At 35.5% G+C, this 27582-nt stretch overlaps 3 protein-coding genes across 3 annotated transcripts; all 3 read left to right on the top strand.

The window, feature by feature from the left end:
- The first annotated feature begins 505 nt into the window (after nt 1-505).
- LOC132053860 (uncharacterized) lies at nt 506-4609 on the top strand. The gene is made up of 2 exons (XM_059445956.1): nt 506-595; nt 4040-4609. The coding sequence occupies exon 2, from the start codon at nt 4061-4063 to the stop codon at nt 4607-4609; it is 549 nt and encodes a 182-aa protein (XP_059301939.1). The 5' UTR covers nt 506-595; nt 4040-4060.
- On the top strand, nt 1661-2801 carry LOC132053859 (protein ANTAGONIST OF LIKE HETEROCHROMATIN PROTEIN 1-like). Its single transcript, XM_059445955.1, has 3 exons — nt 1661-1948; nt 2035-2241; nt 2352-2801. Exons 1-3 carry the CDS (start codon nt 1661-1663, stop codon nt 2799-2801), a joined length of 945 nt encoding a protein of 314 aa, XP_059301938.1.
- A 7775-nt stretch (nt 4610-12384) lies between the features above and the next one.
- LOC132051883 (probable L-ascorbate peroxidase 6, chloroplastic/mitochondrial) lies at nt 12385-21828 on the top strand. Its single transcript, XM_059443135.1, is given in 13 exon segments — nt 12385-12581; nt 12659-12802; nt 14171-14291; nt 14366-14466; nt 14544-14631; nt 19630-19657; nt 19659-19695; nt 19775-19861; nt 20407-20481; nt 20571-20648; nt 20728-20832; nt 21166-21227; nt 21358-21828. Coding segments are annotated over 12 exon segments (1029 nt in total). The 5' UTR covers nt 12385-12431; the 3' UTR covers nt 21181-21227; nt 21358-21828.
- The last annotated feature ends 5754 nt before the right edge of the window (nt 21829-27582 follow it).

Below are 27582 nucleotides of genomic sequence, written 5' to 3' on the forward strand. Positions count from 1 at the left end.
GAAGTTCCTCCTTAAAGGTAAGTGAAAACCCTTACGTGATTCATTATTTCTCCTTCCTCAAATCCCATGACAAGCTTAAGCTCCATTAATGGTGGGTGCAAGATTAAAACCCAAGATTTGATGAAACCTTCAATAGTTGGAGGGTTGGGGAGAGAGAAATTGAAAAGCATTCACAAGCACTGTGGGGTAAGATTCTAACATAGTATTCATTATTTATTTTTCGATTATCATCATCTCATAGTCATCCTATACACTAAGGGGTCGTTTGGTAGAGGGTATAAGATAGGATATGGGTGAAATTAGTACCATGTTTGGTTTGAGTTATTAATTAGTACTAGTACAAAATTATACCATAAATTGGGATAATATTATCCCCTTTTCTAGTTGGTATAACTAATACCGGTACTAATATATGTTGGGATAACTTTTCTAAATGACCATCTTGCCCCTTAACCTCGTTTCATATATACGTATTCGCTGTTCCGAAATTTCTTTTCTCATCTTCACTTCTCCCACCCGAGCTTTGGGCACTCAGCTATGGGAGATTAATACTCCAAGAAATCCAACATATTGATACTCCAAGAAATCCATCTCTGTAAGTTTGTCCTTTTATTTTCTTCTACTTTTCTGTTACTTTACAATGTATCTATTATCATTAAAAAAAAAAAAAAAAAAAAAACCCTTTACCATTCTACTTACAAATTGATAAGTTTTTGGTATCACAAGAAATCTTCTCCCTTCTACTTCATGTTTTCCTCCTCTTTTTATTTTTATTTTCCTCTTCTTGTAAATTTTTATTTTTTATTAATTATTTTTTTTATTTTGTATGTTTATTGATCATTGAATAAAGTAGGTCTTATTGTTTAGTTTCTCTCGGAGTAATACCATGCTAAATCGAGTTCCTCTTAGATTTCTTCGGTTGTATTCCTCTTGTCAGTACTAATGTGGAGAAATGGTTAAACTTTTTTGAAAATGAGAGAAAGATTCACATTTTGTAATCACTAATGTTGGGGTTTGGATTTTTGTTGTACTGGTTTTGATTTTTTGAAGCTTCGAATTTTTCAATGTTATTTTTATGTTACTAATGGAGATTTAGCGGGATATTGACGACTTTTACCTTCTTTTGATGTAATGATTCAACTAGAATCATTGTGTTATGATTCAACTAGAATCATTGTGTTTATAGCTGACTATACTATTTCTAATTGTCACCAATTATAAAAGAGGACCGTATTGCGGTGAAAAACGTAACTCTTTTGTGAAACTTGTTTGTTCTAGTGACCGATAGTAACAATGGTGAAATTTATTTGTACATGAGAAGAAAACAAGAACTCGCCTTTTTATATTATGTAATATCTATGTTTCAGTATATATACTCAGTTTAATAATGATTTTGCAATTTTTAAATAACAAATAGGTGTCTATGGATCCTCAACAATTGTGCGATGTCGAATGCTTTATCATCCTTGAGGAGATTATGGTGCATTCATATGTTGTCTTTATTTGTCTTTTTATGGCTATTTACAACATAATTTTAAGAAGACAATCTAGAAATAGACGGGTCACTCGATATAGCACAGGTGCTAGAATTCCTAAAATCATGTCTCACCTAAATTCTATCATTCGTGACAGTGATATTGTATGTATTGATAAGCTTAGGATGGATAGAAAGGCCTTTCACATTTTAGCTTCTTTAGCCACGAATATTGGAGGATTGACAGACACTAACAATATGTCAAGCACTGAAAAGCTAGCAATGTTCTTAAATATTTTGGCTCATCACGAGAAGAACAGGTCTATCAAAGTTGATTATATTAGATTGGGGTGGAGTGTAAGTAAAGCCTTTAATGAATGTCTAAGAGCAATTCTCAAACTAACTCCATTATTACTTGTTAGTCCTAATCTAGTGGCCGAAGATGAGACTGATGATCGATGGAAATGGTTTAAGGTAGGTAAATTTCAATATAACATTTGATTTACTATAGAAATATTTAAAACATTATCTTGTAAGTATTTTGTTAATTTATTTTATAGGGTTGTCTAGGTGCATTGGATGGTACTTACATTCCCATTAGAGTTCGAACTATAGATAAGCCAAGATACAGGACATGGAAAGGAGATATAGCAACTAATGTCTTGGGGGTTTGTGATAGAAATCTTAACTTTACTTATGTCTTACCTGGTTGGGAGGGATCAGCCGCTGATGTCGTGTATTGCGAGATGCTGTTGTACGAAGGAATGGTTTGAAAGTACCCGAGGGTATGCTTTATACAGAAAGACTTGTCTATTCTTATTACCTCAAAAATAGAATAATATTTTAAAGTAATTATATTATTGTTTATATTTTTTAGGCAATGATTATTTATGTGACGGAGGATATACAAATGGAAATGGTTTTTTGTCCCCTTATCGAGGATATAGATATGCGGCTAAGGGATTGGCAAGGTGACAATCCACCACCTCAATGCCGAGAAGAGCTGTTTAATATGAAGCATGCTAGGGCGCGCAATGTTATTGAAAGAGCATTTGGTGTATTGAAAGGACGTTGGGGAATTCTTAGAAGTCCTTCGTGGTACTCGGTTAAGATTCATACTAGAATCATTAGTGCATGTTGTTTGTTACACAATTTCATTCGAAGAGAGATGGAAGTTGATCCGTTAGACATGGAAACAGAATTCACCATGGAGCATCAACATGAACCTGAACATGGAAATATTGATACCGTTGAACCATCCGATGAGTGGACCACTTGGAGGGATGAGCTAGCTCAGTCTATGTGGAATGAAAGATCTAGCAATTAGTCTTTGTAATTTTTAAGTTATGTTGTCATTTTGTGGTGCTTGTACACTTTTGGTATCGTTTTCGTCCATTGGAAGATGTAGTAGCTAGTGATATTTTGTGAAGACAAATAGTGAATCTTTTTGTATGTCTCACATTGCTGTTTGTGGAGACACTTCACCTTAATGTATATCTAACAATATCTTTTTGAAGACAAGTAGTGAATCTTGACGTATGTTTTTACTTCTTTTTTAATATAAAGCGGGTATCAATGAGTTAGTCTCGCATTATTAGTTTTCCTGAACAATTTAGTTGTATATATTTTTTTTTTGGTGATGGATAAAATATTTATAAGTGAGTCATAAGTTAGTAAGTGACTTTACATCTTCTTGTTAAGGTTCTTAATTATTTGATTGCAAATAGCAAATACTTGCTCATTTCTTGCTATGTTGTTTATTTGATCAGCTTTGGTCAAGATCATATTGACGGAATGAGTAATCACACATCAACTTCTGACTAATCATCAAAAAGGTCAAGCTGAGCAACACCTCAGAGCCGAAGGTCATGGACACTAGAAGAAGAACGCACTCTTATTGATGGTTTAAAGGATTTGTGTGTCAAGGTTTGGAAAGCGGATAATGGCACCTTTAGGCCCGGGTACATGACGGAATTGGAGCTTTATTTAAACAAAATCCATCCTAACTGTGGATTGAAATCTCAACCACATATTAATTCTAAAATGAAAGCATGGAAGAAGGATTACGGGACTATAGCTTTATTAAAAAGTCGTAGTGGTTTGGGCTTTCAATATGGTGAAGGAAGAATTACAGTTGATGATCCGAGCAAATGGGATGAGTTTGTTAAGGTAATGAAAATTTTATTTTCTGCTCATCGAATATGTTGTTAATAAAGTTTCTTAACATGTGATTTCTGTTGCATATGCCAAGTAAAAGAGAGATATGGCTTTAGTAGTTTGGCTCTTTACTATGCTTGTCCTCAAATTCTAAAGTCACTAACTTAACTAAAGGAAGTAATATTGTTTTATGTCAAGACTACTGCCTTAGCTCTATGTTAGGATTGTGAACTTCACTAACTTAACTAAAGGAAGTAATATTGTTTTATGTCAAGACTATAATATCATGTCTATTCTTGGACTTATTCCTTTTCTTTGCATCAATTTGTATGGTTTGTGGTATTAATTTGTATACTTATAAAGTACGTATGTTGATCGAATATGTTGCTTTATCTTATTTTATTATAGGCTGATCCAAATGCCAAAGGAATGCAAAACAAGACATGGCCATTGTTCGAGGATTGGGAAGAAATATTTGGAAAAGATAGAGGAACGGGAGAGTTTGCAGAAGGGCCGGAAGATGCTTTTGAGGAAATTGTTAGGAGCCAAGGTCAAGGAGTTTCTAATGACAGGAGATTAGGATTTCTTATTGAAGTTGATGATGAAGATGATGAAGAAGATGCTAGACATGAACCTGATGTAGCCCCTGGAGAAGCGGAAAATGCTCATAGACCTAGTAGAGCTTCTCAAAGTGCAGATAGAGCTTCTCAAAGTGTAAATCCCGAACACCAACAAAACCAACAACAAGGTAAAAATACTAGAAGCTCCTCTTCTAATGTCAATGATAAAGAGAAAAGCAAAAAAAGAAAAAGAACTGTTGAAGATGTTAACGAGACAGCTTTAAGGGATTTAGTTGATGTTATGAAGGAATTTACGACAAATCACGGCAAAATAATGGGTGCTTTAATTGACATGTTTGGGGCGCGTGATGAATCTGAAATTCGTGGAAAAGTTTTAGATATCCTTTCATCCCGCTAGCAAGAGTTGTATAGTCCAGATCAACAAATCAAAGCATCAATGGGGCTTACTTCTGATGTTAGAAAAATGGATTTGTTCTTACGAATGGGTGAACTTCAACGTCAAAACATTGTGTGGATGATTGTCAATGACATGTTTCCAAGTATATGAATATGATTGTAAGGGCTGGCCATGGGTTGATATTTTTGCTAAATTGACGACCTTCAAAAGGGTTAATGATTGTATCTGTTTTTGAAGCATCAGCTCTATAAACTTGATATGTAGTCGGAAGAGCATGAGGATGTAGATGTCAATGTTATATGTTTGGATGGTTGTCAATGATAGGTTTCCAAGTACATAATATGATTGTACGGGCTGGCCATGGGTTGATAATTTTTGCTAAATTCACGATCTTCAAAAGGTTTAATGGTTGTATTATATTTTGATGCCTCCGCTCTATAAACTTGATATGTGACGGAGAAGAGCATGAGGATGCAAATGTAAATATTATATATGAATGCTAATCATGTATTTTGAACTTTTCTTATGGTATGGTATTTTGTGTATGTTTCTATAAATCTTAGTTTCAGTTTTACGCACTCATTTTTATACAGTTTCTGCATCATTTCTGCAATATTTTTGCACAATTTATGCATTTTCTGCAACATTTTTTCACAGTTTCTGCATCATTTACTGTTTCTGCATTTTTCTGCACAGTTTTTGCATTTTCTGCATCATTTTTACACCGATTTTTGCATTTTACGCATCATTTTTACACGCCGCATCATTTTTGCACAGCTTTCGCATTTTACTGCATCATTTTTACACGTTTCTGCATCATTTTTGAATGCTTTTTGCATTTTTTCGCATCATTTTTGCTGATTCGCATTTTCTCGCATCATTTTTGCCAGATTTACGCAATTTTTTGGCTTCAGTTTTGGCATTTTTCTGCACATTTTCTGCATCCATTTTGCACAGTTTTCTGCATTTTTTGGCTTCAGTTTTTGCATTTTTATGCATAATTTCTGCGTTTTCTGCATCATTTTTGCATAGTTTTATGCACAATTCTTGCATTTCCAGCACCTAGTTTCAGTTTCAGTTTCAGTTAGCTTGAGTGACTAATCAAAGTTGTAAGAAAAAAAAGGAAACAAACTAGTGAGAGTTCATTATAATGGGTAATTTATAACCTATGCACCAAGTTGGATCTCTTGTATGTTTTTGCACTTATGCACAATGAGCCATTGGAATATCAAGGTTAAAATTGGAAATGAAAACTTTATCTAGGTTTATCCAACTTCAAACCAAACACATGCTTTGAATTATACATGGTATATCCCATCTTTAATCCAATGAACCAAACAAAGGACTAGTACTAAATAATCCAGGGATTATTTAGTCCCAGGACTATAATCCCAGCATAAATTTGTCCGCATACTAAACGACCACTAATTGTGAAGAATTAATGAGTTAAGAACCCTAGGGCTAAAAATAGGAAAGATGAATTCAAATATCTTGTGATGAATAAAATTTCATGAAATTAAGATTGAAGGTTAACCAGATGATGGGTAACATAATTATGCACTAAATTTCTCATTTTACGCTCATGAACCCGGTTTCACATTATAGGGGTATTTTGGACATTTTTCTAAAAGTATAGCAATATGGGTATCGTTGGACTCATTTAGACCTGTAGAGTACTATTTTGACTATATTGTATCTGAATTTTTAATAAAATTATAGTTTTGCCCTTGTGGCTTGGGTGTGGCTATTTTGGGTCCATTTTGGGTTTTGGGTAAAACTATGGCAATATGGGTATCCTTAGATTCGTATTCTGATATAGAATTCATCTTTAATAGACATTAATCATTTTGAGGTTCTCCAAAGAGAAGGCAAGGCTAAGGTTTGGCGATTCGAGAGTATTACTCGGCATTCCAGGTAGGTTACGGCTTACTTTAGTTAGACTTTGATTAGTGAAACGTATGTATTGTGTAGAATTAACGGGAAAAAGCATGATTAGGTCTTCAGACATGGTGTTTTGGTTGGATATTAGCTAGGTTGGTATGACTTCTGATTTTGTGGGCTCGTCACCATTACGTTATGTACTGAAATATGAGGTGTAGTTGTATTCATACTGTGGTGATTCGGGATGGATTTCTATTAGGTTGATTGTTGTTGATGGTGACTTGTTTCCCTGTTATTGTGATTAGGCTTATTGCCTAAATTGTCGTGTTGTATCGGAGAAAGGAAAGATACTAAGTTTAGACCTAAATTATGGTTTACATATTTATGATAGTACGTAGATGAACACTTGATGTATGATTTACTATTGATGATAATATATAGAAGAGTGCAGCTTCTTATAATACAAGACTTAGTTGGGAGACGTACTTGCTACATGTGGAAGTAAAGAGGGACATAGACTATTATATTGGTTGAGACGATTGTATGATTCATTCCATGGCTGAGTTGATCCAAGTCTTGATATGACTTGTGGTTTTGTGACTTGTACCTTCACTGTTGCTTTATTGGTTTGCATTGATCTACCCCCTTTACACTCATATATGCATTCATACACTCATGCATGATGGAAATAGTTTGGAAGACTTGTGGCATGATGCCTTGTGTTTGACATTGATATTGCTAATTGTTCATAGTCCATACGTATTAATGAACTGGAATACGTTGAGACCTACATTGTGATGTCAAATTAGTGAAGAAGTTAATATAATCTTCTTGTTGAATTTGTGATATTATTTGATACATGGTACTTGATGATTTGAGCGTGGATAATAAGAGGGCAGGAAATACCGTTACGTACAGATATATGGAAAGGCACATATGTGACCTAGATTATGGCTCGTGGTCCGAGGTTCGTTCCGAAAACGAGGGATACATTGATGTGGCTCGCGTCCGAGGTTCTTTCCGGAGCGGAGGTTTATGCTTGGGTCCGAGGAGTGAGTCCGGAACGAGTGGTACATGGACACCATGGGTCCCTTGCAGGTCATGACTACTGAGCTATGACATCGGTAGCATGTGTGTACAGTGTGTATTTGGCCAGTGAATTGCACATCATTACATTTTATTCTACATTATTATATGGGCCCTCCACGACTAGCGGAGCCCTCGGTATTTGATCCATACGGGCTTGCAACTCCTTCACGTTCTTTTTCGCTTTCTTAGCGCTTTGTTTATCTTATCAGTTATGTCTTTCATAAATTGCAAGACTTGTGTCCGGAAAGGATAATCTCGGATGGATTCGCTCCCGGATGCGTCTTCATTCCCCGCGGTCCTTCCCTCCGATCGATCTCCATTGGGTGTATTGTTTCTGATAGTTGGTACCGGAGGAGTGCCCCCGGGCCTTCTAACTCCGACATTTGGATTGCTAGAAAGTCTTTGAGATAGTTTGTCTCATGGATTTCATCTCTTCCATCATTGACCGATGTTGCTCCCTCATGATCTGTATGACTGTATTGCTTATTGGGGGGTTTCTTCAGCAGGCGTTATTTCCTCTATAACCCGTTGATTTAGACCATTTCCGGGGGCAGTTGCTCCATTGTTATTTCCGGGAGTGAGTGTCATGCCCCAAAACCCTCCCTGGAAGTAACAGGCATCCGATGCTATGAACAACACCGGAAGCACCTTATGAATTAATAACAACAAGTCCCTTTTTTTATAATCTTTCATTAACCAATTAGAAGACGTTATAAAGTAACTAGACAAACACATGCTCAAAAATTAAGAAACAAAATCAGCGGAAGTCTGTAATAAATAGATTGTCAAAGCGTAGAAATACCCATGAGAGTCGAACAACGACTCAACTAATACCCACAAAATAACATCTATCTATAGAGCCTCTAAGATAATGAATAAACGTCTAACTCATCGGGACGCAGCCCAAAAACTAAAAGCAATAAGTAAAATAGAGGGTATCCCACGAATGAAGGTGTGGGCTCACCAAAAGTCTGGAAATCAGCAAGTACTCCTAATACGCTAGATCTGTCTGTACCTGTTTTTCTTCATTACCTAATATACCATCAAAAACAACAATGGTATGCCTGAGTACTGGGTACTCAGTGAGTGTCTCGGAGACAATAAGTAATATAATAAAATAATACAATAATGATTAGTGAAAACAGTTCCAATAGAATAATCTAAAATCAAAGACAAGATCAATCGTATAACTCAAAATCAACAATAGAAAACCACCAAGGCAAGTATATATATTTTTACGATTCAGTATACCATTTATTATCATTTGAGTCTTTTCAATACGAGACCAACATCATCAACAAGCCCCTCCAAGGCGAACAAGTTCATTATCATGAAAAACCACTCACAGGCAACAAAGATACGAAACAAGCCACTCGTAGGCTTCCAAAATACGAAACAAGCCACTCACAGGCAAATCAATCAATCGATACTCCGGGCTAGGAAACCACGGAGGCTAATCATCCTCTGGACTAGCACAACAATAGATGCACCGAGCTATATGCCTCGGAGGTCAATCGTCCTCTGGACTGACACAACAATAGATGCACTGAGTTATACGCCTCGGGGATAATCGTCCTCTGGACTGACACAACAATACTCGTATCGTACGTTAGGACCCATAATGGCTAATCATCCTCTGGACTAGCACAACTTTCCCATACAGGACCAAATACAAACAATTACAATCATAGCATCGAAACCAAATCTCAATCATAGCATGAAAGCTGAATCATAAGTCATATCATGATAGTCACATTATTACTTACGGATTATGTTCATCATCCCATCATATGGGTATATCGAGCCATTTCAGTGTTGGAAAACCGAGTTCACTTCTTTAAACAAGTTCAACACAATCCATTATAGAACCCTCACATGAAATAGTCAACCCTTTCAATTTTCAAGTTACACATCTCTTATGGGTTAATTCGAGTTCAAACACCAAAGATTTATATCTAACTTTTCAATCATCCTTTAAAGGGGAAAAAAAAACAATCATGAATACGTATACATACATAATATAGTACAATGTGGGCTTGTCCCCCCACACACAAACCACAACCAAAGAGTTTATAAAAACCATTCAAAAGAGTATGTTTAAAAAGAGACATACCTCAAATCCCGCTAAAAGCTAGCAAAAAAGAATTCTCAAGGTTCAACAATCAATCTACAATGGTTTTAGATGAGAAAAATTAGAGCTTTAATCTAATTCTACCCATATACCCCTTTTATAGAAAAACTAGAATTTTCATGTCTAGAACGTGTTCTTGAATACTTCGTGAATTATTCATGAATTCTAATCCCATAGGATAACTTACACTAGTCTAAACCCTTTCAATAACATCAAAAAAGTCAAGGATCATACCTTTTTGAAGGAATCTCAAATGCCACCAAACGTCCCATCTTTCTCTCTTTTTTGGGTTTCAAGAATCTAGGGTTTTTAGAATATGAACTAGTGTCAATTTAATGTTAGAATGATGAAGTAATGATGATAATTGATCAAGAACTTACCTTAGATGTTTTGGGGAAGTTTTAGGGTTGTTTCCTTTCAAAAAGTCGGCCAAAACGAAGTGGGAATGAATATAACGAAGTAGGAAACTTATAAAATTCGAAACTAGAAAAACAATGGGCCGCGGCACCCCTGTGTTGCAGAACCACCTCTGATCAGACCATCTACGGCACCCCTGCCACGCTTCACAAGGCACTATTTTGGTCAGAACCACGTTCTAACCGCGGCACACTTGCGACGCGACTGCCGACTATTGCTTAGTAAAACGGACATAACTTTTGTACGTAGCTCCTCTGGAGTGGGAGACCTACCGTTGGAAAGGTATTTCAAAGACCTACAACTTTCATGTTTTGAGTTTTCTCAGATTCTCAACGCAACTATTCGAAAAATGGTAAATAGTAAGACGTCTTCCAGACTTAGACGAATTTAGAAGCCCTTAAAAACTCCACTTTTTGGGTTTAACTTTGAAACGACTGTTTATCACCAGAATAGCTAAAATATCATCTTAATACTGGTTTTACATATTCACACCTAACCTGAATTTACGGAGTGTTACAGTGAGATGAGTTTGATCATCAGCAGTGTTTGTCATATCTGCAGAAATTGAATCTAACAATAAGATCTAAAGAAAACTAGTGTAATTGACAGGGTCACATTGATACCACAATTGTCCTGGCCCATCGCTGGGTGCCAAACTGTTTACACGAAAAATCGTTACGGTTACGTGGTCAAGGACACGTGGATCAGTGTAACCAAAATTATGAAAGAGCAAGTAATAATTAACATGACAAATGGAAGTAAAGCATAGTTAGTTGTGTAGCTTGGGTCTTGGAGAGGCTTTGAGCTAGAGTCTCCGGGTGGTGAATCACTATAAACACCACGAATTAAGCAAGAAAGACCAAATGCTACGAATAATACGAATACTCTGTATTGTTCTATAATGTTTCAGATGATATTTATAATGAGATGAGCACATCTATTTATACTAGAGCTATGGGGTGCATGATCCACAAATCACGCCCTCTTTATTACCCATATTAATGACTAAGGTAATAAAAGGTAATAGAGGGATTTAATGCTATGACAAAGAATAGTAATGAAGGGCAATAATGCACATTTAAGACCGGAGGAAGACCTGGGGTTTCTTGCAACGGCTGCACATTGAATGATGTTTGATCGGTGAGTTGGCTTGCTTCTCCGGCCTCTTCTAATTTCTGTCTTAGGAAGCGGCTGCCAAGTTACTCCTTCGGAGCATCATTATGCTTTCTCGGAGCCCCTCGTTTATTCGCTCTAATCTGATTTATCAGCATTGCCACATGTCATCCTCTGATTAGTCCACTTGGCGTCTACGAATTTTATCCTATACAGAGATAAACCCAAGAATTGTGTGAATTTGGAAATGAAATTCTTTAACTTTTTTGAAAGAAAATTTAGGTCTACATTATGTTATTGTATAGTGGCCCTAGAGAAAGCACAAAGAGACAATCGGAGGTCAACCACGCACTCCAGAATACTGTCTATTATCCTTTTGACTATAGGCTTCGTTCAATCCAAAGCAATCTACCAACCCAAATTTGATAACAACTAAGAATTTTGCCCAAACTTCTTCTCCTTAGTAATATACATATACAATTACTATTAATAACAAAATATAGTAAAAGAAATTCATACAACTGTAGAGTAATAATTACTCGATTTTTTCTTTCTTCTCAAAAGATGCCAACACATGCAAATAATAAACCAGTAACTTAGTAGCCGTTTGGCCATAAATACCAAAAATAAATTCACTTTTTTTGAAATTTTTGAAGTTGGAGTTGTGTTTAGCCATAATTTTTGAAATTGTAATTTTTGGTGAAATGTAGTTGTAAAAAAGTAAAAAAAAATATGAAAAATAATTTTTTTGAGTTTTTGGTATTCCGAAAATCTGCTTCAAGTTGTATTGATATATTGGCAAACGCCCAAAAGTGAAAAAGTGAAAAAAATTTCTAGAAAAAAGTGAATAATTTTTATAGCCAAACGGCACCTTAATGTTTTTTTTCTTAACCAAATTAACTTTTTCATTTTGTAGCTGATACTGATAAAGTAAAAAGATTGTATCAATCATGTACTATATCTTTTAAATATTCCATGGGCGGGAGTGTCATTTCAACTTTCTGTAGGTGGTAGGTAACATACTAGCATAGTAGCATTAGCTTATTATATTGTATGTTGGCTCGACGCCTGGTCCAATGGAAGCCACACTGTCTCCACGCTCGCACTACCCAATAGTATAAAACAAAAAAGAAAACACAACCATTTGCTATTCGCCTTTTTCTCACTTCACCCACCACCAACTTTTCTTCAATGGCTTCTCTCACCGGCGCCGCCTCTCGTTTCCTCCCCTCCATCAAATTCACCAGCTCCTCCACCAAACTCTATTTCTCATCCTCTCACGTGTCACCTCTTAAGTGCCCTAAATCATCTCCTCTTTTATCCCACGTGTTTCGCTACCAGGTCTTTCAATGCTTCCTTCACTTTTTGAATTGTATTTTTAATCGTTTTATTGATGATGTATTATTACTGTTTTGTAGAAGCAATCATTGGTTCGAGTATCAAGTGGAAGTTTTAGCACTGTATCATCGCCTAAATGTGCTGCATCTGATCCTGATCAATTGAAAAGTGCCAGAGAGGATATTAAAGAGCTACTTAAGACTAAGTTTTGTCATCCTATTTTGGTAATTTCTCCTTCCACGTTGATCTTTTTTGGTTGTTGAGTGGAACTGTTCAGTATGATTAAACCTGTTAGGGGTCGTTTGATAGCTGGTTAGAGTTATGCAGGTATTAGTAATACAATGATTAGTTACGAGAGAATCTATGTATTATTTTATGGAGGGATTAGTCATTCAGGGTTTAGTTATTCATGTAATTAGTTTTTCCACCTTCTCTCCTGCATAAAATAATTCAGATATTCCTCATAACTTATACATGTATTAGTTATGTGGGTTTCTAAATTGCAAACCAGACACTGTATTAATTTTATATATGAATAACTACCTCCTAACTAGCTACCAAAAATGGTATTACTTATGCAGGATTTTAATAGACCTGCATCACTCACCTCCAAACCAGCTACCAAACGGCCCCTAAATGAATGAACTTGAATACATCACCTGTAAACTAATGAACTTGCCAATATTCATCAACATCGGTTTGTAGCTTTTAATGGTACTTAGAGAAGAATAAAATTTTCAAGAGCTGTTATTGTCACAAAACATGAGACACAGACTCCGAATCAGAAAATAAAGGGATTCTGCAAATGCTTTTAACCAATCAATGAAGGTTAAAGTAGTTGATTGAGCAAAAGTGATATGCCTTCTGCTCAAATCTATGGTACTTATCTTATTTACTGACGTTATCTCCCAACTACTAAAGATGAGGGAGTGGAGAAATATGAGAGTGAACAAAGTTGCATCTGCTACATTGCGGAACCTAAAAATACTTCTAATGTCCCCTTCGAATATGAAATTAAATATCCTTGTAGATACTTTCTAACGAAGCTTGGATGAGTGCTTCGAGCAAATGAAGCTTTGTCATTATATACTACACGTCACTCCTTTGAGATTGTACTAGGGAAAGGCTGTTCAAAGAAATGCTTTAAAAATCTCCTTTCAATTGTTTGGTTTGCATAGAGATAATTGTATACTGAATTTCCTCTTTTATGCCAGCACAATGATAACACGAGTTGTTTGGTCCGTAAACTATAGAATTTTGGCACAACTTGTAGGTTTTGTCTTGTGCTCATCTAGTAATATATTTGTGGTATCTCTTTAACTTCTGTATCCTGTTCTAATACATGATCATTTTCTCGACTCTCTCTTTATCTTTCTCTGTTATTTTGAGCAGCTGAGGGTCCCTAAATATCAGCTCATCACTCTGTGTTTGGCTCACTCCAAAGGATGATGCCCTCTATTATGACATTTAGCTATTCATTGTGATGCGTTTGGCTAAAATAAAGGAGTTTATTACAAGTTTGTTTAGCTATGCTTACCAATGCCACTGGGGAGAAATCTAGAACGCAGTTTAACACTTCTAAATGGTTCCAGGTTCGTTTGGGCTGGCACGATGCTGGTACTTACAACAAGAATATTGAGGAGTGGCCTCAAAGAGGTGGAGCTAATGGAAGCTTAAGATTTGAAGTCGAACTGAAACATGGAGCCAATGCTGGTAAGTCTTCACTACATTGTTACAAATTCTGCTGACTTTCTTTTCTTTGTTAGTCTGACAAGCTAGCAATCCAGGACTTGTAAATGCACTGAAACTTCTCCAGCCTATCAAGGACAAGTATTCTGGTGTGACTTATGCAGATTTATTCCAGCTGGCCAGTGCAACCGCTGTTGAGGTAATTGGTTTCTCTTCTGATTTAGGATTGACAACAAAATTCGCTCACTCATTATTTGGCTTATTTCAAAACAATAGGAGGCTGGGGGGCCCAAGATTCCCATGAAATATGGGAGAGTGGATGTGTCTGAACCTGAGCAATGCCCAGAAGAAGGAAGGCTTCCTGGTGAGAGAATCTTACATGTCTTCTTCTTCTTGGTTTGAAAAAAAACATAATTTTGCGTAGGACCAAGTTTACAAATTACGGGGAAAAATTGGACTAACTTAACTCAAATGAACTTTACATTGCACATATTATGTTGCTAACTCTAGTATAGTGACCACTTCATCTAAACCTAACTTGGCTTGTTCTCTTTGAAACCTAATGAAGATTTGTTATTTTGCACCTGGTGCACTTGAACTTTGAACCTCTCTAAAAAAAGGCACAGTTGAACTTTGAAACTGTACTGTCATTTTTTCTTTGAATGAAGACAATGTCAAGGGTGCAGCGCGTGATGTGGGCGCTAGGAGCACATTACGGGTTTGAACCTTACCGTAGACAAAGGCTTGGTATTAAGTGGATAAGGGAGACGGGCGGTCTATTATTCGTGGAGATTTTAACCTTGCTTCACTGCTCCTTGGAGATTTCTTAGTTATAAAGAAAGATACAGTATATTTTTACTAATACTTTTTATCTTCATGAGGTACTTAGAGATACAAAAGAGATTGTGTGTGTGTTTTTATATAGGGATTAAAGAGGACGAAGAGGGTTTATCGACAAGGTCTATGGTGACATTAGGAAAAAACCATATTACCTTATAGATGCAAGGGGAATTTCACACTCGTTAAATTTTCTCTCAGCTGTCCAAGTTGACAAAACTTGCTGACTAACAATTATCAAATTAACTAAAAGCATAATGTTTACCTTACCCAAAGAAAGAAAAAAAAAATACTAGCATAATTATGTTCAAATAATATAGCTGTAATCTCGAAGAAGACACATGTAGATTTATGATCCTTACTAACTTCTCACACTTAATTTATGAGGGCTTCAAACATGGGCACTCCACAAAACACAATAATTGCTGAAGGCTTCAAACATATTCGACTTCACAAAACACAAAATGTGTCACTGTGATAGAAATAACTTGAATTACTACATATTCAATCATCGTAATACATAGTTCCATGTCGCGCTACGGGAAATTTTGGAATTGCTCAGTTCTTTTTCAGATTGGGTTTTGGATACTGTAGTAACACTGAGGATTTTGTAGAATTTCGTTTGCCGCCGTGCTAGATGGCCATCTTGACATATGTACCTTTGATATTACTTTTATATATCAAAAAAAAAAAAAAAAAAAAAAAAGTAATAGCTTTGACATATTAGTCTTTGTTCATTGAATCTGTTATAGTTCCTATGAGTATTAAGAGGAGCTTTACTTGACACGAGCCTGTGTGTATTGGAGAAGAAAAGAATGCATATCGAAGATATGAATACAATAAAGGATATCTATGAAGGAGCAGTTACAAGTGTGTGTTTTTTGTTTGGGGGGGGGGGGGGGGGGGTGTTTCTATATAGAGGAGTTTCTCATAATCGTGGATTTACACTAGTTATCTAAATTGGTATCCTACTTCTTTACCCTAATATGGATGACGAGGTTCCATGGTGTATGCTATTTGTTGATGATATTGTGTAAATTGACTAAACTAGCGAGTGTGTCAACCAAAATCTTCTCACTTAAGAGATTAACAATTTTAGGATAAGTAGTATGAACTATACATTTAGCCAGCTTAAGAGTGGCTGAAGTTGAGGTGAGATTAGAAGGTACTGTGGTTTCTAACTGCCAATAGTTTAGATATCTATATTGTATGATCAATAGAATGGTATTATAGATAAAGATAATGAGCTAGTGGACTCCAGATTCAAACAAGGAAGGCCAGGAATTCTATGTAAATTGGATATCGAAAAAGCTTTTGACCATGTCAATTGGGGCTATCCGAAAAGATCCTGGAAGACATGGGCTTTGGGCACGAGTGGCTAAACTGGATCAATTTTGCATCTCTAATGTCAGGTTTTCTGTTCTGATAAATGGTTGTTCAGCGGGTTTCTTTCAATCTCAAAGGGGTCTCAGACAGGGTGACCCATTGTCACCTTTCTTACTTTTGATTGCTATGGAAGGTCTTAATCACATGGTTAGGATAGCTAAATCTAATGGTTGGACCAGGGGCTTCGACTCTCAGTCCACCATTAGCAACCAGCCATCTGGAGATCACTCATTTACTATAGGCTGACGATTCACTAGTTTTTTGTGATGCTGAAGTGGAGCAGATCAGACATCTCAGCAATCCAGACCATTTTTGAAGCCTTGTCTGGCCTTCATGTCAACTGGAGCAAAAGTTCACTCTATCCAGTTAATCAAGTCAATGATCTTCAGAATCTAGCATGGAACCTAGGTTGTCAAGTGGGTTCCCTCCCCACTAAGTACCTAGGGATGCCTCTAGGTGCCAAAAACAAATCCAAAGAAATCTGGAATGAAGTTTTGGACAGATGTAACAAGAAGCTGGCAAGGTGGAAAACCCAATACCTCTCTTTGGGTGGCAGAGTTACATTAATTCTGTCTTGGATGCCCTCCCTACATACATGATGTCTCTCTTCCCAAATCCCAAAGGATTAGAGAAAAAGATTGACAAACTGAGATGAGATTTTCTTTGGCAAGGTAATAAAGGTGATGATGAAAGGAGATGCAAGAACATGGTCAAATGGGACTCAATCATTTTGAACACGAAAGAGAGTGGGCTGGGCATTAAGAACTTGGGATTGCACAACAAAAGTTTGTTGCAGAAATGGCTGTGGAGATTCAATTCAGAGGACAATGCTTTATGGAAAAGATTCATTTCCCAGAAGTATGGGATGCTAGATCAATGGATTACTAAAGAAGTTATGGCCCTTATGGTACCAGTGTATGGAAATCTATTAGGTTCCAGTGGAATGAATTCTGGGCTAATGTAGATATCTTAGTTGGCGATGGCAGAAAGACTACTTTTTGGCCAGACCGCTGGATTTGCCATAACAACCTTCAATCGACTTTCCTGACTGATACTCTGTAAGACTCCGAGCTCAAGCACAAATCAGTCAAGTTTGAGGGTTGGTGGGATCTTATTTTCAGAAGCGCTCTCAATGATTAGGAAATTGAAAGCTTAACCAATATGCTCCAACTCTTAGCTTCCTTTGGAGGAACTTCAGCTTATCCTGCCAGACTAAAATGGAGATTGAACAACAGAGGAACTTTCTAGTCTGTTTACTGGAACCTCAACCATAGAACAATCTTGATGGAGATTTGGCCCTGGAAGCTCATTTGGAAAGTAAAATTCCCTTTCAAGATCTCTTGTTTTGTTTGGTTGGTTGCAAGGAGGGCATGCCTGACCCACAAGAAATTACAAAGAAGAGGTTTTCAGATTTGTTCAAGATGTACCTTATGTGGTCAAGATAGTGAAACCAATAAGCACCTTTTCTTACACTGCAGGACAACTACAAATCTGTGGAATATGTTCTTTTGTATCCTTGTTATCAATTGGACTATGCCTAATACTACTGTGGAGCTTCTCAGATGTTGAAAGAGTGTAGGGACGAGAGGTGGAGAAGAAGACTGGTGGCAGATCATCCCAGCTTGTGTTTGGTGGACAATATGGAAGGAAAGGAACGCTAGAATTTTTTAGGGCACTAGTAGCTCTATCCAGAAAGTTAGGATGAATTGTCTAAATCTCTTCTATTTTTGGTGTAAACAAATTTTGTGTGGGGAGATAGGAGACCTGGTAGATTTAATAGGAAAAGTGTAAGTTTAAGTTTTTGTTGGTTGCTTCTTATACTTTTGCTGTAAAGATAACAATTCAGCTTCAAATTTTACTGTGAATACAAGTCATTATCAATTTCAAAGAAAATATAATACACAGAAGTATAATTAGATGGCTGAAATGGAGGAGTGCTCCAAGAGTGTTATACGATAGGAGGACATCTACTAAAGTGAAAGAAAGTTTTATGCTCACTCTGTTCCAACTTATATGGCGATAAGATTGGGCACAAGGTTTTGGAAGAAAGAAAGACTTTTGGAATTTGTAGTCAAAATATGCAAAATACGTTCTTATGCCTATAAAATTATGTCATTAAGGAATGAGAAGTTCAAAGTTAATCTTTATCTAAATATGGAGAGGTATCATTCTTTTTAGGACAAAATAAAAAAGAAATGTGCCACATAAAATGGAACAGAGGGAAGACCAGCATTGTTATATTGGACTGAATGTTTAGCCTCTATGGTCTAACATATCCACAAAAGGTGCAAGTAGCACACCGGATAAAATGAGAGAAGATTGTTTAAGATAGTTTGATCATGTCCTATGTAGACCTTCAGATGCACCGGTTTATAGGTATAGGTGTGAACCATGATAAATGAAGGTATAAAAAATGAACAAAATAGACCTAAAATCACATTAAAGAAAATTGTTAGAAAAGACCTTCAATCTAAATTGTTAGAAAAGACCTTCAATCTCTCAAAATTCATGCAAATTTAGCAAACTATAGGATATAATGGAAGCAAAAGATCCATATAGGCAATGCCGGCTAGTTGGGATTAAGGCTTAGTCATGATGCTATGCTTACATTAGGCCTACAGTTGGTAGGAGCCTTTCCCGTTTGTCAGATTTGTATGTTAGTAGAAAACATAGGAAACCTCTAGTGTTAGATAAACCCAGATTATTGAATGTTGGATGAATGGTTCCAAATAGAGTGACATGGGTAGTAAGAGTTCATATGCCGACCCCAGATGTAGTTGTACGAGCCTATAGTTGTTGGATGATTTACTGGGTTAAGATCATTTTGGTGTCATTTGTGTAAGACTTACCAGCTTTATTTTCCAGCATGTTTTATTTCTTCTGATCTTAGATGCTTTTTCATGTCATTCTTAATGCTTTAATCTGAGTATTCAACTCTCGTGTTGGAGGAGACATGTATCCGCTGTTGCAGTAATTTCACTTGTTGTATGATTAGTTGACTCATTACTATGAGTTTGCTTGTCTTCACCCTTAATATTCAGAGACTTATCCGTATGCTTTTAATTAACAGTATGTTATAACAAAAAGCAGTCTCCCTTTTATTTTGTATTTGCAACTAACTCACTTTTGATGACACTAGATGCTGGCCCCCCTTCCCCTGCTGCTCATGCGTGATGTCTTCTACAGGATGGGGCTAAATGATAAGGTAATATGTTGTTTACAAATTCATTTCCTTGGTGATTAATGTTTCTCTTGCAGTATGTTAGTCAGATTTTTATTTTCAGGAAATTGTCGCACTTTCTGGGGCTCACACTTTGGGGAGATCCAGACCAGAACGTAGTGGCTGGGGCAAGCCCGAAACAAAATACACGGTATCAAAACCTTAACCTGATATTTCTATATTTGTATTAGTTATCAACTAATTGAGGCTTGAAGCATTTAAATAAGAAAATCTATTTCAATGTTGCCGAGCTTAGAAATATTAAGCATGAGATCTAGTATCTCATTGTTCAATGTTGATTTTATCTTTAAGCACCTCTTTTCCGTCATTCTCATTCATTGCTATTCTCTTTTTTGCCAGCAACAATTCACTGTATGGTTCTTGTTGGTTTATTTTTACAATTTGGGCGAGTTTAACTTGATTTTAAAAATCAGAGAGGAACTTAAATTCTGAGTACATAGTAGCATCTAACACCAATGACAATTATGTGGCTGCATTGCGTTTGACATCTCTATTTTCTCATGTGTCTCTTTGTGACTTGCTGTGTTCCTCTATGCCATGGTGCTTTTGCTTCTTCAGAGATCCTTAAGGAAACCAGAAATTTACATATTTCCTCTGTGCAATTTCCAGTTGTGATAGTTGTTTTCCGCGACATTAACGAGTTTGGAGCCTGAACTGTTCTATTTTGCATTACAGAAAGATGGACCAGGAGCCCCAGGAGGGCAATCATGGACCGTGCAGTGGCTGAAATTTGACAATTCCTACTTTAAGGTTCTTTGTGATGATGATAATATGTATAGAAGTCTGAAGGAACAACATGGTTTATTTGTTCTCATTCTTCACCTAAATTATTGGTATAGGATATTAAAGAGAGACGAGACCAAGATCTGCTAGTTTTGCCAACAGATGCTGTTCTTTTTGAAGATCCTTCGTTTAAGGTGGAATAGTATACATAGCTTCATGAAATCTATCATTACAATCTAAATTTGTATCTATTGACAATTTAAGTGCTTGCAGGAATATGCAGAGAAGTATGCTGTAGATCAAGACTCATTTTTCAAAGATTATGCAGAAGCACATGCTAGCCTGAGCAACCTTGGAGCTAAATTTGATCCCCCTCAGGTATGTTTACATTCTTTTCCCATCTATACTTATGTTTGAGTTGTACACCCCAACCCAATCTTTTGACTTATAATGAAATAGACAACTCATCTCAAATGATTCCTTTTAAATGAACTAAAATTGTTGGCTCTTGTGACTATTTTGGGCTGTTTGCACCCTCCTCCCACTGTCTGTCTTCTATGTGCTTTTGCTCTAAGCTTATTTTGAGGTGGTAATATACTGGCTTTACTTAGGCATACATACTAGACCAATCATTCATCCAGTTCTTTGTTAATATTATTTTAATTAGCAAGTTATCGAAAGATGCTGATGTGTTTGGAATTGCTTTAATAGGGGTTCTCCATTTAAAACATTTTCACCCGAGGTCAACCAGAGAAGTTTGTGGCAGCCTACCTGTAAGGTTCATAGCTTATTACTTTGTCCTTTATTTTATATTAATCAAAATTGTCATTCTCTTTTGCATCTTGATCCCTTGAGATGCTAAACATATAGATGGTTAACCATTTCTTTTTATGATTGCTGCAGGATTAACTACAAATTATCATCTCTACTTCTGCCGTTACTTTTAATTAGACAAGATCAGGCTAGGCTAATACCAAATCCTGTGTATCAAACTTGAAAGCCTAGTGGAGAGAAATAAATTCAACGGGTCTTCCCTATTTGAATTGCAGAGAAGCTCTCGGATGCTATGAACCAAAATATTCAGCAGAATATGAAGCTTTAGGGGTAGCCCAGATAAGCATCTCCTGACAAACTATTTTCTATATATCATGATTCTAATTGGTGTTGGCACATTTGACTTCTCTCTGTTTGGGAATTAAGGTTTTTTGACTGATATGATAGGAGATATGCGTTGTGTTTTCACAGTCTTGGCTTAGGAATATGTTGCAATCACTCACGATGTTGCTTGGTTATGGACATGCTACTTGAATTATACACTTCATGCCTTGAAATTCACTTAATAAGGACTGGAATAGCTGCAATTTTCTACTTCAACATTTGCTGTTGCTTCTGTGGCTTTTTTCTGATCGTACATTCTAGTTTAGTTCCAACGTGCTCACACTGTCTCTATCGTTGTCAAATCTGGCATCTTCCTCGTTCCTAGGAAAACAAGCGAAATGAACCCATCCAAGTTGCGATCAGAATATTTCACAATCTAGTCCTTCCATGCAACTGTAAAAATGTTTTTACTAGAGTCATTTTCCCTTTATGTTTTTTGTTTAAAAGTGGAATTTTAATATATTTTAAATTTGAGAAGTCCAAAAAGTTCTTAAATCACGCTTTCTATTTCTAAAGAGATGAATTTTTTTAGTTCATGTACGTTAAAATCATCCAAAACCTCAATAATTTACTAAAAAAAGCTTATGGTAATATGTGCATGGAGTTGACTATTATTCTTCATTATGGCAATAATAATCCTGGATAGCATGCCTTGATCCTTAACGATTATTGTTCAGTAGGGATGGCACTAATCTTGCTAGAACAAGAAGAATAAATCTTACACTGACTAAACTCTAGCAACTGTGAAATTATCTCAATCAACAATACAATAATGCACTAGTTGAGAACGAAATCTGAAATTAGATCTTGTATAGTGGAGCATATCTCGGAATATTAAACTCAATCATCAGTGCAAACTGTGGAAATTGAAGATTAACAGGTCCACAAATGATATTGCAAAAGCTCAATTGAAACCATTATTCACTTCGGACCGAACATTATATCATCATCTAATGAAAAAAAGGTCCCATTACAGTTATTTTCAGAAGACTGTAGAGTTGCATTGTTGCCAAAACCACTCTTGTATTTTCAGTAAGTTTATTCCCGCGTTGCCCTAATAAAATGGGATGTTAATTGGCCTCTGAAAAACGAAGGACCTTCACTTTGGAAGGAATATCCAACTTAAACACAATGCAACACTACACCAAAAATAAATTTGACCATTACACTAAAAGATGCATTGGAGTAACATAAACAATATGCTCACTCCATTTGTCCGAATCGAACTCCGAATTTCTTTTTAAATATATCTCAAAAAGAAATATACTAAAAAGTAAACTATCTAATTAAGTTCAGTAGTATCCAACAATATAACTTTCTTTTATATTCGTCAATTCTGGTAAATTATTTTTAAGCAATCAAAAGGCAAATTATAGAGTCCACCTGTCCTGTATCTAATACCGAACTTCTATTAGTAGTATTTGTACTTTACTCATAGGAATGGTAAAACAACATTTAATTCAAGTTGAAGGAAGTAGTTCTAATGTTGGAGTATTACAAATGGCGATAGTTATAGAGATATGACTGCATATAGTCTTCATATGGAGTTACCAATTGGCATGCTTCAGTTTGAGCGTTAGATTGTTGCTAAAAAACAGAAGATTTGATGCGATTACTTGTAAGAAAAATGATGGTATCCATGTGTTTTTTGAACCTCATTTTTTAATTCGTGGATACGTTATATGAGTTTCTTTTGGCCATTTTGGATGTGGTTTAATGATTTAATGAAATGAGTTGAAAATTATGAGGTTTTAAGTTAAATTTTAGTAAAGATTAAACTATTAGGTAATTTCTTTTATATGTCAGACAAAGTTAATGGGTGTTTATATTGATGAGAAGTAACATATACCTTGTAAAACTAGTTAACATTCTTGCGCAAACTAAACCGAACACTGCAGTTATTAAAAAAATTATTGAGTGAGTCATGTTGTTTTGAACTCTAGATTCGCTCCTTGAATTCCCTTTAGATTGTAATAATGTCACTATCGATTTTATAAATTGTTGTGTCATGTCGGGGCCATACCTCAGTATTTATGTTTTGTCGATGCATGGTTGGTTGATATTGTTATTCGATGTTGGGACAGGTTGTATTGTGTCTATGGATAACTCTTGATTGTATATCATTGTTTCTCCTATTTTATGCTTGATGTTTGGAGCAGATAGTCTAACCCATCAAGTTCTAAGAACATCATCCTGATTTTCAATGATAAAACAATTTCTTTGGCCTTTTATTATAGAGTGAAAAACAACTATATATGTATATAGATCCTTTGTCACTAAAGATTTTTGTGGGGTGGTAATTACTTTTCTATTTTCGGGTTTGAATGTTGAAAATAGTTGTCATTGGTAGCGATGCTTTACCTCCCAAAGTAAGACGTCACGCGAATATAAATTAATCGGCCCGAAACAAGTATCGTGCATTCGGTGAGAAATTACAAAAATTGTTTATAGATCCTTCCGCCCAAAATAATAGGGGATGTCTTGTGTCTCTAGTAAATCTTAACATATTACGGTTTTCCTATTCTAAAATAAAATATGCTCAAGTATCTTTTTTCTTTTTGGATTGAAGATTTTCAATAGAAATTAATTATTAAATGGGCTTAATAGAAAAATTCAGTAGGCGAAATACGGTTGTTTGGTACTTAGACAAAATTATCCCAGGATTAATCCCGGGACTAATTTATCCCATCTCTTGGGACTAATTTATCCCATCTAGGAGATGGGATAAAATAATCCCAGGATTAATGGGATAAGATGGGATATCCCATCTTTAAGTTTGGGATGCAATTTATACTTTATTTGGTACAAGGTATAAATTTATACCTTCTATCAAACATGGTACAAAATTAATCCTGATTAGTCTAGCGCCGAATATCCAAATAATGTCCGTGTACCAAACGACTTTCAAAATGATGCTAATATAATATTTCAAATCTGAAAAGTGATTAGTGTTAGCGAGTTACAAAATTAACCTTAAGGGAGATCTTATGAATTTTCGTTATCAAAAACGAAATTTGGTAGGTTTTTTTATTTTTTTCTTTATATTCTATGGATTAATAGCTATGCGAATTATCAAGTTTGAACCTTGTGATTTCACTTTCACTCTACCGCCTTACGCTTGATTGTATATTCAAGCCCTCGTAAGTTATCAATCAATAAAAACTCCTAAAGATGATTGTTTGAACAGAAACTAAAATTTATTTTATCATTATTTATTATTTTTAAGACTTCCATTCCATGGACATTTTTTCTACTTGCTTAGTGATAAGATGGTTTTAGAACCCTCCAAACTAAAGCCTAAAATTGTGCTCATTCGTATTATTCCTTGAACAGAGAAAGAAGAGGGTTCAATTATCCACTACTGGAACTTGGGAGCAATAGCTAAATCATTCTATAGATATTTTTTATTTTATTGATTAGTTCTGAAATTAATTCATTATTTTTCTTGAATTTCTTGAGAGGGACCATATGTATAATCCATTGACGAGTCAATTCTAACTTTGACGACGAGTCTTAGCTGATTATTGGATGGCCAGTTTGGTGGTCACGAACTCCAACAATAGATAATGAAAGGTAACTGCCATATTTACAGTAGGTGTGTCCCTTGTGCAACTCGGTTTCTACAAAGGGACCATTGTTGGTTTTACCAAATCAGTCTATTTCTAACATCAACGTTTTAGAATTTTGCCGGGCAATGGTCTCCTTATCGCCATATACAATATTTGAATAGAAGAAAGATTTTTTGTGTGTCATTTTTAGATTTTTTATGTGTAAAAAATAAAGATTCCTCGTAAAACTACATTTAACTAAAAGTAAAAGACTACAAAACTAATAGACAATACTTATATTAAAGTAGATCGTAAATCTAAAGTTTGAACTAATACAACTAAACTTAAATTTTTAACTTCGGTGCCATTAATCTAAAGTTTGAACTAATAAATCTAAACTTCAGACCTACTTGAAATTGAAATTACTAAACTACATTCAAATCAGTCCTATCTAAAATTGAAATTACTAATTAAATTTCAAATCATCATTGACCGCCTATTTATTATGTCAACTCATTTTAATCCGCACAAATTCAGTCAAAGCCGCTCATTTGACACTCATAGTTGTGTTGTTTCTTTGGAGCTAGATAAGGCCAAGTTACGTCATTGTTGGGGCGTTCATATGCGTATTAAATTCTACAACAAAGAGGGGTGATGTAGGTAGGATATTTTTGTCCAAATGTTATTCATTTAATATAAATGACTACATTTGCTACATATTGCAAATTCTGACTATCTTTTGAACAATGGACCAAAAGACTGTTAGTTTTGAAAATGATCCTGAATTTTGGCGAATAGCTTAAATGGTTAAAGAATGTAAAGACACAACAAATGAGACGGAGATATTTTTTGTGCTAACGGTAAAAGAGGAGAGAAAAGGAAAAGTATATAACATGTAAAATTAAGGAGGAGTAATAGAAAAATACAACATTCTTTTATTTGGTTGAAGAGAAAATGTCAGCCCCACAAAAGTTTGAATGAGAAAATATTTCCTTTAAGATTTTTCTTTATTCCTTGGGGACAAAAAATTTTTAGCCTAAGAGAAAGATTCTTTCTTCTTTTCTCAATTAGCTTTCCTTATTTTCTTTTACTTCTTAGTACGAAACGTAAGGCACAACTCACAAAATTTTTAGATGAATAAAAAGATAGATAGTTGACGTTGTGTATAAAGTCTGTCCATTAAAAATGTACTTTCTAAGTAGTTACGGACAATTCCATCCTTTAAAAACTCATGCAAGGAAAGACATAGAAACCGGACAAAATGGGGAAATGGGAAAAGTTGAATTTGGGCTTAAAATTGAGAGGGCCCTACGTCATAACTTTGATGGCCACATACCAGGCTCTCACAGGAAATTATGCGTAATGACTTTGAAAATAGATGGGGAAATTCGCACCAATGTCCCATCCTGGGATGGTCTTTAATTTTTGTCCCTCAAATCGTTAGTATTTAATTTTTCCCCTTCGACACTTTAAGTAATAAAAAAATGATCGAAAGTACTCCTGGCATTGAAAAAAAAAAATAATCTGCCTATCCTTATCAATGACCTAATTTCACAAATTCTATTGAGCAAAGTTTCATATAATCTTTGCCTCGTCCGGCATAAGTTTTGTAGGAATTACGTTATTTATCCGACAAGCCTTGCTAATTTTTTTTCCGACTCTGCTGGAGATCGAACCTAGAATCTCTGGTTTCGTAGGCCAGCGAAAGAAGGTACTTTGACCCACAAATTTTCATTAAATGAGAAATAAGGGTAAAAATTAAAGACCATCAATTTGAGGGGCAAAAATTAAAAACCAGTCCGTATGAAGGGCAATCCGTGTAAAAAAAGAAAAAAGAAATAGATGGTCTAGAATTTTTGACCGGCGCATATTTCATAGACAAATTTTCAAGGTCACAATATAAAATCTTGAACATGAAGCAAAATTCGTTAAACCTAAGTTTTGGTCAAAGGGTGATCTAAGAATCTAAGACCTCATTTTCAAGATCAGTTTTTTTGTAAATCGGTTGGCTTCCGAAGTCCCACTTATTTATTGTTGGTGTAATGTAATATGGCCCAACTCTTGCCGTTTTCTCCATTTTTGCTCTTCTATGATTTTGTTTTATTTAGTATTTTGTTTTGTCTTTTACTAAACAAAAACAAAACAGGATTTCATCATCAAATGTCATGAAGTACCCTTTCAAAACCCTACTTAACGTCAATAGCATTGTGTAATACAAATTGTACTATTCTCCTTTTTCATCGGACTGGTAGGCCATACTTGAACATAAATACAACTCGAACTCTAGTATTTAATCAGATTATATCAGTTTATCATGGATAAGTAATTTAAAACATATATTAAGTAATTAATTAGAGTTAAATAATAAAATTTACGTGTAAATACATAACATGCACCTATTGTTTTAGAGTGAACGCCAAGT

Source organism: Lycium ferocissimum, chromosome 4 (genome assembly GCF_029784015.1).
Source record: "Lycium ferocissimum isolate CSIRO_LF1 chromosome 4, AGI_CSIRO_Lferr_CH_V1, whole genome shotgun sequence".
Lineage (NCBI taxonomy): Eukaryota > Viridiplantae > Streptophyta > Magnoliopsida > Solanales > Solanaceae > Lycium > Lycium ferocissimum.